Raw genomic sequence first — 16,559 nt, 5'->3', positions numbered from 1 at the left:
TATTTTTGTATACTTGCTCAATGAATGATTGAATCCTCGTAAGATTCGCTGGGCTCTGTTTTATTATAAAATTCAATTTGATTTTTATCGACTGAAAATTTTGGCTCGTAGCAAATCGACAATTACCAAATTGCTGTTGGCGAGATTGAAATTACGAAAAAAATAATTCAAGAAGTGAGAGCGAAGCACGAAAAAAGGCTCAACAAAATCTCCCAAGATCCAAGGGCTGTGGAATTGATTCGACTCAAGAGACGACCCATTCACGATCGTTTGGAATCTTCGATAATCGAGAAATATGCTCTTCTCGATTCAGACGATCTATTGCCGAACGAAGAGAAAAGGAAAGTCGATTTTCGCATGAACGATTCGGCGAGAAAACGTTGGACGGAAAATATCTCTATCAGGAGCGACGACAGTTTGTTCAAAGTACCCGAAATATCAGTGAAATCGGTTGAAACGATCGAAGAGATTTTTCATCCGAAAAAAAAATTGAAAAACGATGAAATTTCGGTGCAGTCAACCCATAATGGACTAAATAAATCAAACATACGAAGGAGCATAATAAAAACTGAGGCACAAAAAGTTATCCTTGTTGCTCGACCTCTGACAGTAGAATTCAAAAATTTTTTACCTCATCGAGTTTACCGAGTAGGCAAACTCCGTTTCTCAATGAGAATAAAACATTTGCCTCAATTCTAAACGTTTTTTTCTCAATGATTAATGAAATGAAACGATGTTTTCAGAAATCAATCGTGATAAAGAACGTGAGCAAAAAAGTGGCGAAATTTCAACTGGTCCCATTGACGGCGAGGACAAAATTTTCGATAAACCTTCAATCGAGATCGGGAGATCGTGAGAATCTTGCACCAGGAATTCGTCTGAGATTACTAGTAACTTTTTCCAGCGACGATTCGGACGATTACGAGGAGCGAGTAGTCGTCAGAGTACAATCAGGAAAGGACGCGGTCATTTATTTACGAGCTCACAGAGAGTCGCCGATATTAAGGGGAACGAGTTATCGGTTGATGATTTACGAGAAACTGTGCAACGGCGGAAAAGAGAATTTTGATAAATTCTCGTTGATCGAGGTTAACGGATCCTGTGAGAACTCCTCTGAAAATTCATGGAATTTCAGCGAGCGATCGACCTCGGTTTACAGTAGCGAAACCGTAAGGCAACTGGAAACAATTATAATTCAATCTTCTCCGTTCATCTCTATTTGGCGAAACATCCGGGAATACAGAAAGTCACGATAACGTCAAAATTCGAATTTTTTAGTCAGGAAGCAGTGATATTTCTGGGGAAGAAAAATTGCCAAATGCTTGCGGTCATCTCTCGTTCGCACAGTTCGAGTGTAGCAAATGTTTCGTCGGCGAGCAAATAATTATAATGACAAAATTAAAAAACTTTGGCGGAGCTGGAAAGTTTTTTGTTATGAGTGAAATCGACTGGAATTCCATGAGCATCGATGTGAGCTTAACGAATGGATCTGATACGAGATACATCGCTATACACATCATCGGTAAAATGCTTAAATTATCCTGAAAAAATAGGACGTGTCCAGTGAGAACTTGATAATTCTGGATTGCTTCGCCATGTGGCCTGCTTATTTTTCTCTAAAGAGGAACGAGGAAATCCATGTAATAACATATTTTTTTCCCAAGTCTCGGGGAGTTCAGGTGGGATTTTTTTATATGAACACGTCACGAAGAAATTGCAAGTGGTATAATAGGTGGACAAATATTTATAATTATAACTCTGCTTACACGCGTCAGGTTGACAAGCTCTACGTGATATGCGATAATCTTGCGATCCACCCAATCGAATTGCTAGGAGACGGCATCATGTACGATCCGAATTTAATCAAAATTGATAAAGTACGTACTCTCGATGAATCAACATTTTTTATCATTATTATCCTAGATTTGCACGAATCGTTTAGGGTTTAGTGAGCCCAAATGTTCGTCACGTCTTTAGAATTTTCTAAACACTTATGAATATGATTATGTACACGTCGCACATTGTGTCGCGCCAAATAATAATAATAACGAATGAGAGCAAAGGAAATTACAGCAGAGCGAAGACACGGACAATGGTGAGTGGTCGGAAAATCGGTCGATAGGCGGCTTCGACTGCAGTCTAAATTTCACTATTGAAAGGGAGAATGAGGTGGTACAAGAAACCTTAAAAATGACTAATTCCACCGGTATAGAAATTTATTATCGGTGGGACAAGAGTGTTTCGCATACGATAGAAAGGGAAGAGAAATTGAAGAACTGGAAAGATTTGCCTTGTGGGCTTTTAACGATTCAACCCGAAAGTGGAATATTTGGGGCGTGCGAATCAATCACGTTCAAAATATCTGTTCGATTGACGGATGTATCAGATGACATTTACCGAGTTGTCCTCCGGTTCATTCTCGTCGACATTCCTCTTGCTGCGATTCCATTGGATTACGACGATTTCACTGAGAAATGTACGGAACGCCGTCGCATTTGCGAAACCGTAAGTATTTCCAATATTTCATTCTCAATCCATCAGGTTAAAGCGCATTGAAATTAATGAAAAACAGTCGGTGGATGTGCGAGTCAAGGAAATCGAAATATGGGCTCGACGCATCGGATCTTATTGGAGTCTTCGATCCAGCAGTTCTGCATCGTACGAAAATTTCGAAAATGATCAGGACTTTTCCGATACTTTTGATTTTTTTAAATGAAATTCGAATTGAAACTGCAATTTGATAATAAAAAATATTTTACAACTAAACAGCGCATTTTCGTATGTGAAATATCTTGGTCGATTATTTCGAAGCGGGCAGAGAGTGGCAGAGGGAAATTCCGAAAACGGTTAAAAATTCGTTGTATGAGAAATTTTTATGCTCCGCCAATAAAGTAGTTTTCCGCATTGTCAATCTAGCACGCAAGCTTTTTCATTTCTGTTCGTAGTACCTCGACGTCGCAGCAGATAACGCTGTAACCATTTTTGATTCGCTGTCCTCTGCCAAATCGCACTGCGTTTTATACTTCATCTCCTTCTCGCTGTCGTAAATTGTGCGGGATCCTCCTCTTGTAAGAGTCCCTTATCCCCGGTGTGTGTGACGGGAAACGGGAGTGCGAATCACATACACTTACGCATACGAAAATATACACGTTGATGCATGACACAGAGAGACACGCACGGTAAGCGAGAAAGAGAGAACGAGAGTGGGAAGACGGGGGCGCCAATCAGGGCGCGGGCAAAACTCCAGTCCTCGTTCTGCCTGCGGACTGCACGGACACAGAGGTTCTCCCGGAGAAGGGAGAAATTTTTTTTCGTTTGAGGATAAGCCCATCCACCCGCCCTGTGACCTGTCAATTTCGTTGATAACGTGGGGACCCAACGGGGATTATAAATAATTCTGTATTTACATGAATATTATAATCATATATGCATATATCTATGGGTGTATATATAAAATCAAGCTCTCGTAATACTTACGTCGTAAAATTGGCAAATTCGGGAATATCAACTCGCTACCTCCCTCGCTCTATCGCTCAGTCTCTCTCTCTCTCTCTCTCCCCGTCTCTTTTACTTTACTCGTGCTCGCCTCTCAACTCTTTACTTTCTCATTTCCGCACGAATTCGTCCCCGGGGGCGGAGAACAAGAAAACAAAAAAATACTTGATCGGTGCGTGAGTGAGAGTGCAAGAGATAATAAAAAAAACAGACGAAGAGACGGACAGAGTGCGTGTGTTTTGTGTTGTGTTCGCGAGGCGAATAATTTTGCCTTGCGCTATGTGAACGTACGAGAGAGAGCCGCCTCCGAATGAAACAGAGGAGAGTCAAGTGTTAAAAAAGTTTATGGGCTCGTGCGTCCGCTCTATCAGTTGTACACCGTCATTGAAAAACGTATGCATATACACATATATGTTTGAACACGACAACGATAAACAACCTTAGTCCTAACGAATATCCGATTCACTGTGAAACCTTAAGACTATTGGAGCTATCGAAACATAACGAATGTAGTGGGGATTCTGTAATTACAAAGGATCGAAAACAAAAGAAATATTTCAATGTTCGTCGTGTGTGTTTTTCGGATTTACCGTGCCGGATTGCGTGAGTGCATACCGTGAATTTAATCACGAGTTACTTCAAAAAGAATTCATCAATTCGGAATTTGCATTATTGTATATTTTTATTTTATTTTTATTTTATTTTCCTTACATTCGGCTCCGTATCGAAGCAGTGACTTAGAAGAAAATAAATAATACAAAGTGAACGCGTGGCTAGTGTGAATTATGGAAGATTCTGAGAGATGAACAATTTGTCGCAAGGCGAACGACGAGACGACGTCGACACAAATTTCGAATGAACGACAACAAAAACTAGAACGAAATAAAAGTGCTCCATCGAAAATAAAAAAATCACTCAACCCACGAGGAATTTGACTGTCTTTTTCTCGGCCTCGCAGTGGTAGGAGATCAGAAACAACTTTTTTTTTCTTTTCTTTCGTAACTTCCGGTCGTGTGGTCCATCTCAAGGGATATTTCATATCCCCTGAGAGACAGCAAAAAGGTAGAAAAACGTCCCGAGCAGTAACGGACGGGTTAAAACTATCGTTGCGAAAAAAGAGAAGTCAATTAGTGGAAAAAAAGAGATAAAGAATTCACACGTCCGGTCCTTTCTCAGTCCGTGGGTAAATGAAGCCAAGCTGAATTTTCGCTTCTTTTACTTGACCTTAGAAAACGCACGCGGAACATGACGGTTTTTCGCGGTCAAGCGTGATCTTTCGATCTCTCTTTCTCTCTCCATCTCTGAGCTTTAACGAAATTCTACGCCGTGTGGAAGTTTGTACATATATATATACACACACACACACACGCAACTTGTATATCTACATAGATATATGAAAATATGTATAGAAAGAGATTTGAAAACGATTTCGTACTCTCGGGCTGCTAAAAATAAACAGTATGCGTTAAAGGAGGAAAAAAGCAGCGGGGAAGGAGAGAAAGAGAGGGAAACACTTGAACGTCACTAAATGACTACGCGAACGGTCTTATGCTCGTGTATATATGTACTTCTATGTGTATATATGTATATAGCTATATACATATGTGACTGACTGTTGCTCTCTCCCGTGTTGTCTATATTTCGGTCGCTTTTCGATTGACACGCTCGATTGACCCATCGGAACGCCTACACATATTTGTAGCGAGAAAAATGCATTCTTTTACTTCTCTCCGACACTCTTGCATTCTAGTTTTTTGTGAACCGTTTATCCGTGCTGTAATATTTCTGGACAACGTTTTTTTTTTTTTTTTTTTCAATATTACTTTCGTAATTCCCATTTACGTAAGATTTTAGATTCTCGTGTGCGTAATTTTCAGTTAAGTGGGATTTTCAATATTTTTGCTAATGTGGAGAATTTGACAATCTGAAGAAAGTCGAAGGTTTGTCCGTACGAAAAAAAAATGTTTCTTTAACTATTTTAACGAACGACTTAATTCTGGAGAATCTCGATTCCGACGGTTTCACATTTTTTGACCCGTCAAATTGACATTCCAGTTTTTACGGTTTTTTTCATCGCGGGCTATGAAACTTTTTAGTGAAGGATAAAAAAACGGTGCATTTTTCTCGTTAAAATATCGGGAGGATAAAAAAGAGAGAATGGAAGAGGAGAACGGAATCGGATGAAATTTTCGACAGTGCATCGAAAGTGGTAGAGGCAACAAAAAAATTGTATTTTCGTTAGCTCTCGCCATCGGCGTCGTCGCGGTCGTTGACGAAGAAGGGAGCAAGTGCGTGCGACGTAAACCCGCGAGGTGGAGGGATATAAAGACAGACAGGACGATTTTAGTGAAACAAGGAGACGATAGAGGTGGCGGAGGAGGACGAGGACGACGAGAACGCTTACTGACGGGGCTCATCCGCTAACCGACCAAGATGGCGGACCTCGAGGCGGTCCTGGCTGACGTGAGCTATCTAATGGCTATGGAGAAAAGCAAATGCACACCAGCCGCGAGAGCTAGCAAGAAAATCGTTTTACCTGATCCTAGGTACGTTCATCTTGCTCTGCGATTTTATTAATTATGTAGACGTACACCATATAAAGTGTCGAAATGCGTGTATATGAATTGTCGCTTACGATTATGTATTTTCTTCAAAACCCTTCCACCATTTCAGAAACAATTGAAGAAACATCGACGACTATTTATTTTCTCTCCGCAACTGTCATTTTACGACTATTCCAAATGGTTCAAGGACCGTTATTAGTTTAAGGGTGAATGATACAAAAGTTGAAATAATTAGAAATTGATCAAATTTGGTGATAATGTTCTTCAACATCAAGTGCGAAAACACAAATTTTTTCAAAATTTTCTTCTGTTTAGTTATCGAGTAATTACGCATTAAAGCAGATTTCTTATGTCTGGAATGTATACCTATATATATGGAAACGCTATGCTTATACACGTGAACTTTAGTGATCAATTACTCGATAACTGTACAGAAGAAAAATCTTAAAAAATTTGTATTGTCAAATTTGGCACTAAAGAATATGTTGACCAAATTTTATAAAATTCTGATCATTTTTAATTTTTTTATGTTTTTAGCATGGTTTAGCATGGCAACATTGTATCGCCTGTGCAATATATCCTTAAGGAGTTTCGGTACAGGCGATACAATGTTGCCATGCTAAACCATGCTATAAACATAAAAAATTTCAAAAAGTTTAGAATTTTATAAAATTTGGTGAACATATTCTTTAGTGCCAAATTTGACTATACAAATTTTTTAAGATTTTTCTTCTAGACAGTTATCGAGTAATTGATCACTAAAGTTCACGTGTATAAGCATAGCGTTTACATATATATAAGTATACATTCCGGGTATAAGAAATCTGCTTTAATGCGTAATTACTCGATAACTAGGTAGAAGAAAATTTTGAAAATATTTGTGTTTTCGCACTCGATGTTGAAGAACATTATCACCAAATTTGATCAATTTCTTAATATTTAGACTTCTGTACCGAAACTCCTTAAGAGTATGGATCAGTCGACTAACCTCACTTGGAATTTTCGAAATCGAAATTCTTTGAGACAGTTTGATCGATTAAAAAAAGGCTCTGTCAGCCTACGCAGAACGATGGCAAAAATCGACTGACAGAGCCCTTTTTTAATCGGTCAAACTGTCTCAAAGAATTTCGATTTCGAAATTTGCAACTATCTCTCTCGCACTCACGGTTGCGATACACCAACTGATTCATCCTCTTAACGTGACTTTTTATTATCTTACGAAATTTTCCATCGTAACAATCGAGAATTTAGCGAACGACGCTTACGTTTTTCACACGGAGGATTTACGTGTCCAGAGAAACAATGAATTTTTCGACTAAATAAAATACGCCGAAATGGGAAATACAAAAAATATATGATGAAAAACGAACGAAACGTTTTCTCCCATTCGTTTAATTATTTTCTTTTGTCTTGCACTCGGCTCGGTTGCGCGCTCAATTGTTTTGCACTCGGCTCCGTTGCGCGCTCACTTGCTTTGCACTCGGATCTGCGAACTCCACATTTTGTTTTTTGTTCTACCTAAGAGGACAAAACAGTTCGAGGAAGGAGAGAGGGAACGAGAAAAAGATGGAGTGTCGCGGTGGACGAGTCGGCCTGTGTTTATCAACACTGCTGTGTCACCGGGCTCGCTTTCTCTCTGTCTTTCTCTCGGTGCATCGATCTACGTGAAGGCGACTTCTCGCGGTGCATTAACCGAACGTCACCAACCTTTTTGGCGCTCTCTCCCCTCGTTCTTTCCTGTCTTCCCGGAAGTTGACTGTGAAAATGATTTTCTAACATCGGATCCCTTTTTTTTTTTAATTATTTCTCCGACCGTATTTTTATCGCAAAAATTGGCATGTTTTTTTCCTCCTTTTCATCAAAACTTCCAAGCATTTTTCACCTTTTTCTCTGCGTAATCCTTCAAATCCTCGGGAATTTGATCGATGTTTTTAGATTCGACGTCGCTGCGCTCCCAGCGGATTTCGATAGCGAGGGAAAGGGAGCGGAGTTTGCGAAATTTGATCGTTTCTTTGATTCCTTGAATGGAAAACAGTTGGATTCGCCAATTCACAGTCCTGCCCCCGAATTGAAGGGCGAGAATTTTCATCATTGTTTTCTCATCGATAAATCCACAGCCTCGCTGCAATGAGGCACAATCAGAGGAAAATTTTTTTCTCGTCAGCCCTTTGAATCGACCCCCATCGTCGTACCGCTGAACTTTTGGCCTTCCCTCTCTCTCTCTCTCTCTCTACCACGTCGTCTTTGCTTCGCGGAACAAATTACATTTTAATAACCCTCTCTCTATGCACGAAGTCTCGGACTCTCGGCTATTGCTCTACGAGAGTGAACATTGGCAAAAACACACACACACACACACACACACACACACACACACACACACACACACACACACACACACACACACACACACACACACACACACAGAGATATGTAGACACGCAAGGAGGCTTCGCTTTCCATTCCCTCTGAAATATTCATGAAGTAAAAATCTTTTGGTCCATTCGAGGCTATGAGCCATCCCCCGTTTCCGGAAGCTTTTTATCGCGTGTGCGGTGTGTTTTCCTCTCTAAAAAAATCCACGTCGTCCCTCCGCTCGCGTTGCCTCGTGCAATTTTTTTCTCCCATATTTTTATTCATCCTGCAAACAAGTCTGAATATTTCTGTACGAAAGTTTCGAGGCGGCCGCGGTTGTATCTCGTAAAACAAATCTCGCGCTCGCTTTCTCGTCAAAATTTATACGCACAAAGACATTTCCCGAATTTTGTCCTCCTGGATAAAGCACACTTTTTAGTTTCCTCGCGACTTATTTCGCAGGCTCCGGAGACCCGGTTCCCTCGGAATAGCCTTTCAGAGGGAAGTCAAATTCACCGCATCGGAGCTGAATAACTTCTTCCCTCTAATAATTCAACTCCAATGGCCCTAAATAGAGTAACTCGTGCGAGGAAATTTGGAAAAATGTAAATATCAGAAGAAAACGAGGCTCGAGCTTCCAGTCGCATTCGACATTCCGTTGAACGTGCATGCGCCTAAGTTTTACGACAAAGGGATAATCAGAGAGCGAGGCGAGGGAGGAGAACTTTCCGCATCGCTGCTCCGGATTAGGGGGAGCATTGAAACTCGCCCATTGCATTAGTTTCCTGTTCTATTTCGTCTCGAGAAATTCCTTGGATCCGCGAGGCATAAACCACACACGCTACGACGCGCTAACTCGTAACACTCGAAATAACAACGTTTTACGTTTTGCGAAACACCAGCACACGGCCAGACCTCACACCTGGGTGCCACGGGTTGTTGATTTCTCATTAAAAGAGTGCCAGTACGTTTGGGCCTGTAAAAATCTCAAAGTGCGCTCCTTTTGATGCCTTCGCGGGGAGTTCCAGCCTCAATTTACTTTCGCAGCTGTTTTTCTCTTCAATTTCTCTGCCATAATGAAATACTTCATCGACTGTTTCGTCGTTTCAACGTGTCGCTGAAGTTTGCAGCGTTTAATTCCAACGAAATGATTTCAAAAAAGCCTCTTATAATTCCAGTTATTCTCTGATTTTTTTTCCTGCCGAATTGCAATCCGTAGTTTTTCGAGCTGCACCGATGGTTCGCGAAATAAAAAATTGGTGAATAACAAATGTTTTTTTTTTTTTTTTTTTTTTCGTTTATTTCGTTGGACTCCAACGTCGCAAATTTGCTGAATGAAAAATCGTTCGTTTTCCTCGACTGTTTTAACGAAGGCCGCTAAAAATTGTTGAAAACTCGGCCGCTGCGTACGTCGCAACATTTTTTAGCGCATTTCGGACCTGCCCTCGCTCGGGGCTGTTTAACTTTGGGGCTCGCCGTTGCTGAATTCTCTCATTTTTCACTTGCGTTTATCATTTCTGCTGGAAATGAAAATAAAAATCGCTTGAAAAACGATTTTTAAAAAAACACTTTTCAGAACTTGGAGAAACGCTCGTTCGAATTGTTCGCCACGTAGCACAAAACTTCAAAGCATTTCTCGCTTGGCTGTGAGCATAGAAGGCAGGAGCCGAAAGCGAGTGCCTCTGATTAGTGTCTAGAAGGGATGAAAAAGTGAGAGAGAAATTTTCAGGCAAAAATCACCAGGCAAGACGGCTACTGAACCAAAAAATCCAAATTCTCCATTTTGTTTCATCAAATTTTTATATTTTTACTAAATACACAGAAGTTGAAGAGATTAGAAATAGAGGGAAACAACCGAACCGTCAGACAGGTCGAAATGACGTGATTCGAGGAACCCCCACAGCCCCATAATTTATGGAACGAACAAAAAATGTCAGCCTCCCCGAGACAATGTCGTTGGTGGTGACTAATCAAAGCAGTCCAGACGGACAAAAAACGTTGTGACTATTTATGGGAAAAGCCCAATTGAAATTTGGTTGAGTTCCAAGCAAAAACTGCGCGGCCATGGAAGGAAAAAAATTCATTTTAATTTGAGTCTATTTCTGGGACCGCTCTGTCAACAAAGATTATACATTTCAAGTTATTTATTTGCTCGTCAAGGGCAGAGGAGAGAGCCCAGCATACAAACAAATATGTGTAAGCACGAACATATCCGCTTAATCCTCGAGAACTTGGCCCCTGTGTTTCTATTCTCTTTTTCTTTCGGATGGTTCTCTTCCCTTCGCCCGAGTGGACGAGAGCATCTCCAAAGTTTTCGACGTGTCGCTAATTTTCTAAAGATACTTTTCTTCCTTTTGCCCCTCACTCTTCTTTTTTACGACAAAAATGTGCTCTTCTCAGAGTGAAGAGCCCGAAGAAAGAGAGAATCGTGAGTAGGTCATTAGTTACTTCCAATAGCAACGACACAGTTATAATGATTTAACGATACGAAAATTATAATCGAAAAAAAAAAGAATTCATTTTTCTCTTATTTTACAAATAAGAGCCAACGATAACGCCTCGCGAACTCGTAAACTCGCTCAAAAATATTCACGTCAAGTAATTGACTTCGTTTTCTCAAACCACCCGTGTGCGTCGTCGAGAATAATCCTGTTTGAAAGCAAGCCCCAATTTATCGATTAATCGAAATGAATTCAAAGCGAAGCTCTCTCGTTCCCAATTTTTTTCGAGGATCTATTCACCGAGGAGGCTCATACTACCATCTTTTTCAACATTCATTCGAGTGTGTAATTAAATGAGCATTTTCAAAAGCCATTTAAATTCGTCAGGCTTTATTTTCTCTTCTGTCGAAGGTACCATCTTCCGATTACATCACATGCAAAAGTACTTAAGTTGATGTTTCAGTATCGAGGTCTTTGATAAAACGTTGATAGGGGAGAGCCAGGAAAAACATTTGACAGTTGAGGAAACATCTTTCAAATGTTTGTACGAAGCTCCGACTGTTTCTTACTCTTAAGGAAGTTGAGGCATTAGAATGAAAATGGTGTCACCGCTTTTAAACCGATTGCATCTTATAAAGTGAAGTGTAAAAAAAAATCAGTTAAATTTTCAGACAGTTTAGGAGCGTCGTTGCTGAGAAAAATCAATAACAATTTGGGCCAAATAACATGTAATCTTATGGAAGTCAAGACACATTCGGTGATATCTCCGTTAAAAATGATGCTAAAAATATGAAATTTTTTGGGCAACACGAGCAAGGCTTGCCGAATAATGTCAATTTTTTTCAGATTTATTAGGAGATTTGCTGAGATTATATTAATAATAATCTGTTTTCCGTGCAGTTTTTTGAGGCTAGGATCGTCACTGTTCGTGTTTTCGACTGAGCTTTCACCAGTTTTTCCTCTTTTTTTCCCCAACTTTTCTTTAAAGTGTATGCAACATTGCCAAACTGTAAACTGGCCTAACTTTTGAAAGGTACAGGTCATCACTTTTGGGTAAAAAAAATGACTGTACAGCCTCAACTTCCTTAAGATGATGGATCAGTCGGTAATCGCAACCGTGAGTGCGAGAGAGATAGCTGCAAATTTTGAAAAGGAATTTTGTCCACATCGTTCGTCCGATCGAAAAAAAAAAATGTCATCCGATTTTTGCGATCGTGCTGCGTACGATGACATTTTTATTATTTTAATCGGACGAACGATGTCAAAGAGTTTCAATTTCAAAAATTCGAGGTGTGATTACCGACTGATCCATCATCTTAAGGTGATCTCTCACTCGCGAGGGTGCGAGAGAAACAGCTGTCAAATGGTTGCACGCTTTACTCGGACATGCTTGATTTTTTGAGATAAATAAAAGTTACACCTTGTTCTCCGATAAAATGAGAATAGCGAGAGAAATTCTTTGACCGGTTTACCCATTGAAAAAAGGCTTAGTCAGCCCACACAGGGCGATGGCAAAAATGCTGGGCTTTATGACGCTGAACTTTGCAACGTTCGAGTCCAACGAAATGATGTAAAAGAACTCTCGAATAATTTCAGTAAATCTCCAATTTTGTTCCTTGCCGAATTTGCAATTCGCAGTTTTTTAAGCTGCGCCAATGATACGTAAAATAAATAAATTGGTGAATTACAAATATTTTTTTCGTTCATGTCGTTCGACTCCAACGCTGAAAACTTCAGCGTCGTTGGGCTTTTATTATTTCAATCGGGCGAATGGTGTCGAAAAATTTCACTCTCCAAATTTGCAGCTATTTCTCTCGCACTCACGTTTCTCATATACCAACTGATCTATGCTCTTAACAATCAAGGAACGTATGACTCGTAACGTTATTTTTAGAAAAATAATTGAGCAAAAAGTATTCCTCTAAATTCTTAGAAATTTTTTTCACTACAATTTTCATTAGTCTCGATATAATTAATAGTAGTAGTTTATTTCCAAGTATACTCTTACGGGTTTTTACATAGTTCCCCCCTATTTACAAAAGTCCCCGTTTACTTGCAGATATCTTTCTTTTTCCTTTACGTATATTTTCTTCAATTGTTCTTTTCATTCACATTTTTCCTTTTAGTGCATGAGGCTGAAGTTTGCAACGTTGGAGTCCAACGAAACGATCTAAAAAAATTCTCCAAAAATTTCAGTAATTCTCCATTTTCGTTTCCTGTCTAATTTCCAATTCGTAGTTTTTCAAGCTGCACTGATATTTTGTGAAATAAAAAATTGGTTAATTAAAAATGTTTTTTCCCTCATTTCGTTGGACTCCAACGTTGCAAACTTCAGCATTGTTTTATAGTGCTCTATTATCATCTTCCACTCCTTCTCCTGCTGTTTTCTCCAGCCATCTTTCTACTCCTTTTACCTCTGCTTTCCTCGTGTGCGCTTTTGTTTCGCTGCACTCGTGTGCCAAAGTTTCCTTTTCTCACATTTTCTACATTCGCTTTCCCTTTGGATCTTTCCCTTCCCATATTCCCACCCCCCTCATTCTCGCCTATGTTTCTTTTATTTCCATTCTTGTGGTCCTCATTATTCGATGTTTATAGTCATATTGTTTTACAACATTGCTTATATTTTCATCTTGAAATGTCGTTTTCCAATGATTCAGGGGCAAATCTGGGGTGCTAACGGAATATCGCGTTGAGCCAAGGTTTACGAACTTTGTACGGAGTTGAAGTTTGCAACGTTGGAGTTGAACGAAATGAAGGAAAAAAAGATTTATAATTAATTATTTTTTTTATTTCACGAATTATTGATGCGGCTTAAAAAATAACGAATTGGAAATTCGGCAGGGAAGAAAATTGGAGATTTACTGGAATTATTTGAGAGTTTTTTTAGATCATTTCGTTGGAAACTTCAGCGTCATGAACATTGTCTACTTATTCTAAGACTAAATTGAGTGTTTTATTAAAATAAAATCCAAAAAAATGTTAAAATGAGAAAAGAATTTCGTATTTTTCCATTTATCCGGTTTTCCCCAGTTTTCCACACGCTGCTATCTCTCTCGCACTCAGACAACTGATGCATCACTTTGGGGCTATAATTCGATCGTTATCTCTCCGCTGCAAGTTGTCGATTTTGGTTGGGAGATCGTTGCGCAAGGTGCTCGTCCGATCGCCGTAAAACGTTTGATCCATAAGCTCGGACAGATTAAAGACTCGTTAAGAGCTCGCGAGGTTCACCGCCGCAGAACAAACGATTTGAGATTTTCATCGGAATGATACGATAGCTGGAGGATTTTGTATTGGAAAGTGGGAATGAAACTTCTTGATCTCATCAAACGTTTGTTTTTCAAAGTGTCATCATCTTGGCCAAATAAATAAATAATAAAATGAAATGCAATACTTTGTATTGCATTGTGTACGTGCGGAGCAAAAACATTCTCAACTTTTTATTATTTAACATCGTAAAACCTTAGCCGCGTGTTCTCGATTAGATTAGATTAAGCGGATTATCGCAGTATCAGCGATTCGTTTACTCGTCGAGTTCTCGCGGTTACTTGATTTCCTCGATATTTTCATTGACCGTAGGAACACGATGATTCGAGGAGTAAATGGGCAAACAAAACCGTCCGGAGTTGTTGAAAAACTGGGTACTCGAAGATTCGTGTACGGCGGCGAACGAAAGAGCGGAAGTGGGCGAAGATTTTTCATTGGGATTGTAGCTCCGAAACGTTCGATTGTCTTTTCAAGGCTTTTGGAGTTCAAGTATCCAAAGCTCGATGTCCGAACGGAGTGACGTGCGCTTTGGAAATGAAATTATCGGTCTCCTCGAACCGAAGTTTCGTCGAGGTCCGAAAGGGAAGGGGCGAGAAGTCCGCCTCAAAAGACGCGACACCTTATCGGTCTCGGTCGCATAAAAAATTCATGGAATGTTAGGTGGCGGGGTTGGGAGCGACAGAGAGAGAGAGAGAGTGAGAGACAGAGGGAAACACAGCGCTGCGATCTTGGCTCCGAAAACACTTTGTGGCGAGGAGCATCTCTTGGAAAAAAGGGAGGAAAAAGAAGTGAAGGAGGAAGAGCGAAGAGGAAGGCAAAAAAAGGGAGATAAGAGGCACAAAAAATAGGAGGGGAAATGCAAAAGAAACGAAAAAAAGGAGGGGGGGGGTGAAAAGGAAGATAAAAACGAAGGAAGCGGGGGGGGGGGGCTCCTGCGAAGAAAAATGTGTTTGGAGCTCTCTCTTCTGTTGCCACTCCTCTGCATCGGACTTAACCCCCGAGGGGTAACGTCAAGGGCGAGGGAGGCAGGGTGAGGGGACGAATGCTTGCCCAGAAGCTTGTACACAGCCCCTTACACCTCATTCTCTGTGCACAAAAGCCTTTGCGGTTCGTATACTCGTTCTACACCCTCTTGGACCTCTTCTTTGCGAGGATGAGTAGAAAAACAGGGAGTCGGATGACGCCAACTTGCCGGAGAAACGAACTCGACTTGATACTCGACTGACCTTTCTCCTTCCCGTAATTTTTTTTCTTCTTCTCCCAACGTATTTCCTTTTTCCACGTCATTTTTTTCGCTTTCGTTCAACATTTTTATCCTGCTGTAAATTTTTTTTCCTCCCCTTTTCTTTATTTTTTTTATCAGTCTCTCCAACTATTTGCTCCATCCCCCATAACCCTTCGCGGAACGGAGGCTGTCCCACTTGAGAAAATTGCCAATAAGTCCGTCGAGTCTCCCTCGAGTCGAGCCAACCCCAATTCCCTTCTCCTGCAACGAGCCTTTCTTTCTTTCTGTTTTTTATTTTCCAAGTTTTTTTGCTCTTCACTCTTCACTGCAAGGCCCGGGAAAACTGGGAGAAATGCTCGAAAATATTCCTCCGGTTTCCCCGGATGCTGCTTTCTCGATGGGATCGAAATCTCAGGTTTGACTATTTTCCATTTTATTTGACCGCGCCTGAAAGGAATCGCTTGAGATTTCAATTAAAACGATGTCGGTTCAATTTCATGGACGAAACAAACGCTCGTGAAATTCTTGCTCGCATCGAGTGCGAAACGATTCCCGACGGAACGAATCGTACGAATTGTTGGAAAATTCAAATCGCAGCATTTTTTTTTCCATCCACGATAATTGGCGGAATATGAAACTTGACAAAATGGGGCGAGCTTCGAGGGGTTTGAAATTGAAGAATTCTCGAATAGGAATTTAAATGCTTCTCCATAAAAAACGTACCCGACGATTGTAGCTGCCGAGTTGAAGTTTTTACGGGGAGCAATCTTAATTCGACAACGCAGACGTTGCAGATAAGGTCAGAGAGGACATTTAACTGAGACAGGGTTTTACACTCCAGAGGCTGGGCTGGGGAGAAGGAAGAGAGTACATTTCTTCCCGTGCATTTTCGTCTCGGGGTAGAAAATTTTTTATTCCTCGCTAGAGTGAATGAAAGATCGAGTTGACGGAGGAAATTCTCGGAGGACGGTAGGTACACAGGGAACCCGTTGAGCGAGGGGATGTCCTGCCCCGATGCCCTGCTCCTCCTGTCAACGCCCTCTTCCTACTCCCGAACCCTCGCCTTTTTTTCTTCTTTTTCATTTCTTCCTCTTCATCTCCTTACGTAAACCCTCCTTCAATTTCCTCTCTATACAGTGAATTATTCCGAATTTCATTAAATTTCGTAAGCAGCATCTATTCGCAAAGGATGCATTATTTATTCGCTCTTTT

General features: G+C 40.5%; 2 protein-coding genes across 8 annotated transcripts in view; both read left to right on the top strand.

Annotated features, from left to right (window-relative positions):
* Positions 1-80: 80 nt before the first annotated feature.
* Positions 81-1,949, top strand: LOC122409660 (uncharacterized). The gene is made up of 4 exons (XM_043417390.1): positions 81-648; positions 744-1,246; positions 1,290-1,470; positions 1,554-1,949. The coding sequence occupies exons 1-4, from the start codon at positions 358-360 to the stop codon at positions 1,947-1,949; spliced, it is 1,371 nt and encodes a 456-aa protein (XP_043273325.1). The 5' UTR covers positions 81-357.
* A 390-nt stretch (positions 1,950-2,339) lies between these two features.
* LOC122409008 (G protein-coupled receptor kinase 1) overlaps positions 2,340-16,559 on the top strand; it is a 27,051-nt gene continuing 12,831 nt past the window's right edge. Inside the window, exons 1-2 of one of the 7 annotated variants that reach the window (XM_043416187.1) lie at positions 3,243-4,455; positions 5,738-6,041. In XM_043416187.1, coding sequence (XP_043272122.1) covers positions 5,929-6,041 — 113 coding nt within the window. In that variant the 5' untranslated portion in view covers positions 3,243-4,455; positions 5,738-5,928. Of the gene's footprint in view, positions 2,506-3,242; positions 4,679-5,591; positions 6,042-16,559 lie in introns of those variants that run through there. The other 6 variants (XM_043416192.1, XM_043416191.1, XM_043416186.1 and 3 more) reach the window with 6 other exon arrangements.

The sequence above is a fragment of the Venturia canescens genome, chromosome 4, assembly GCF_019457755.1.
Source record: "Venturia canescens isolate UGA chromosome 4, ASM1945775v1, whole genome shotgun sequence".
NCBI lineage: Eukaryota > Metazoa > Arthropoda > Insecta > Hymenoptera > Ichneumonidae > Venturia > Venturia canescens.
The sequence above is the reverse complement of the archived record's forward strand: the minus strand, read 5'-3'. Positions and strand labels throughout refer to the sequence as shown.

Coding starts and splice junctions, on each gene's coding strand:
- LOC122409660 (XM_043417390.1), top strand. CDS start 358: ATGAACGATTCGGCGAGAAAACGTTGGACGGAAAATATCTCTATCAGG. Junction 649..743: donor TACCTCATCGAGTTTACCGA/GTAGGCAAACTC, acceptor CGATGTTTTCAG/AAATCAATCGTGATAAAGAA. Junction 1,247..1,289: donor AACATCCGGGAATACAGAAA/GTCACGATAACG, acceptor GTCAGGAAGCAG/TGATATTTCTGGGGAAGAAA.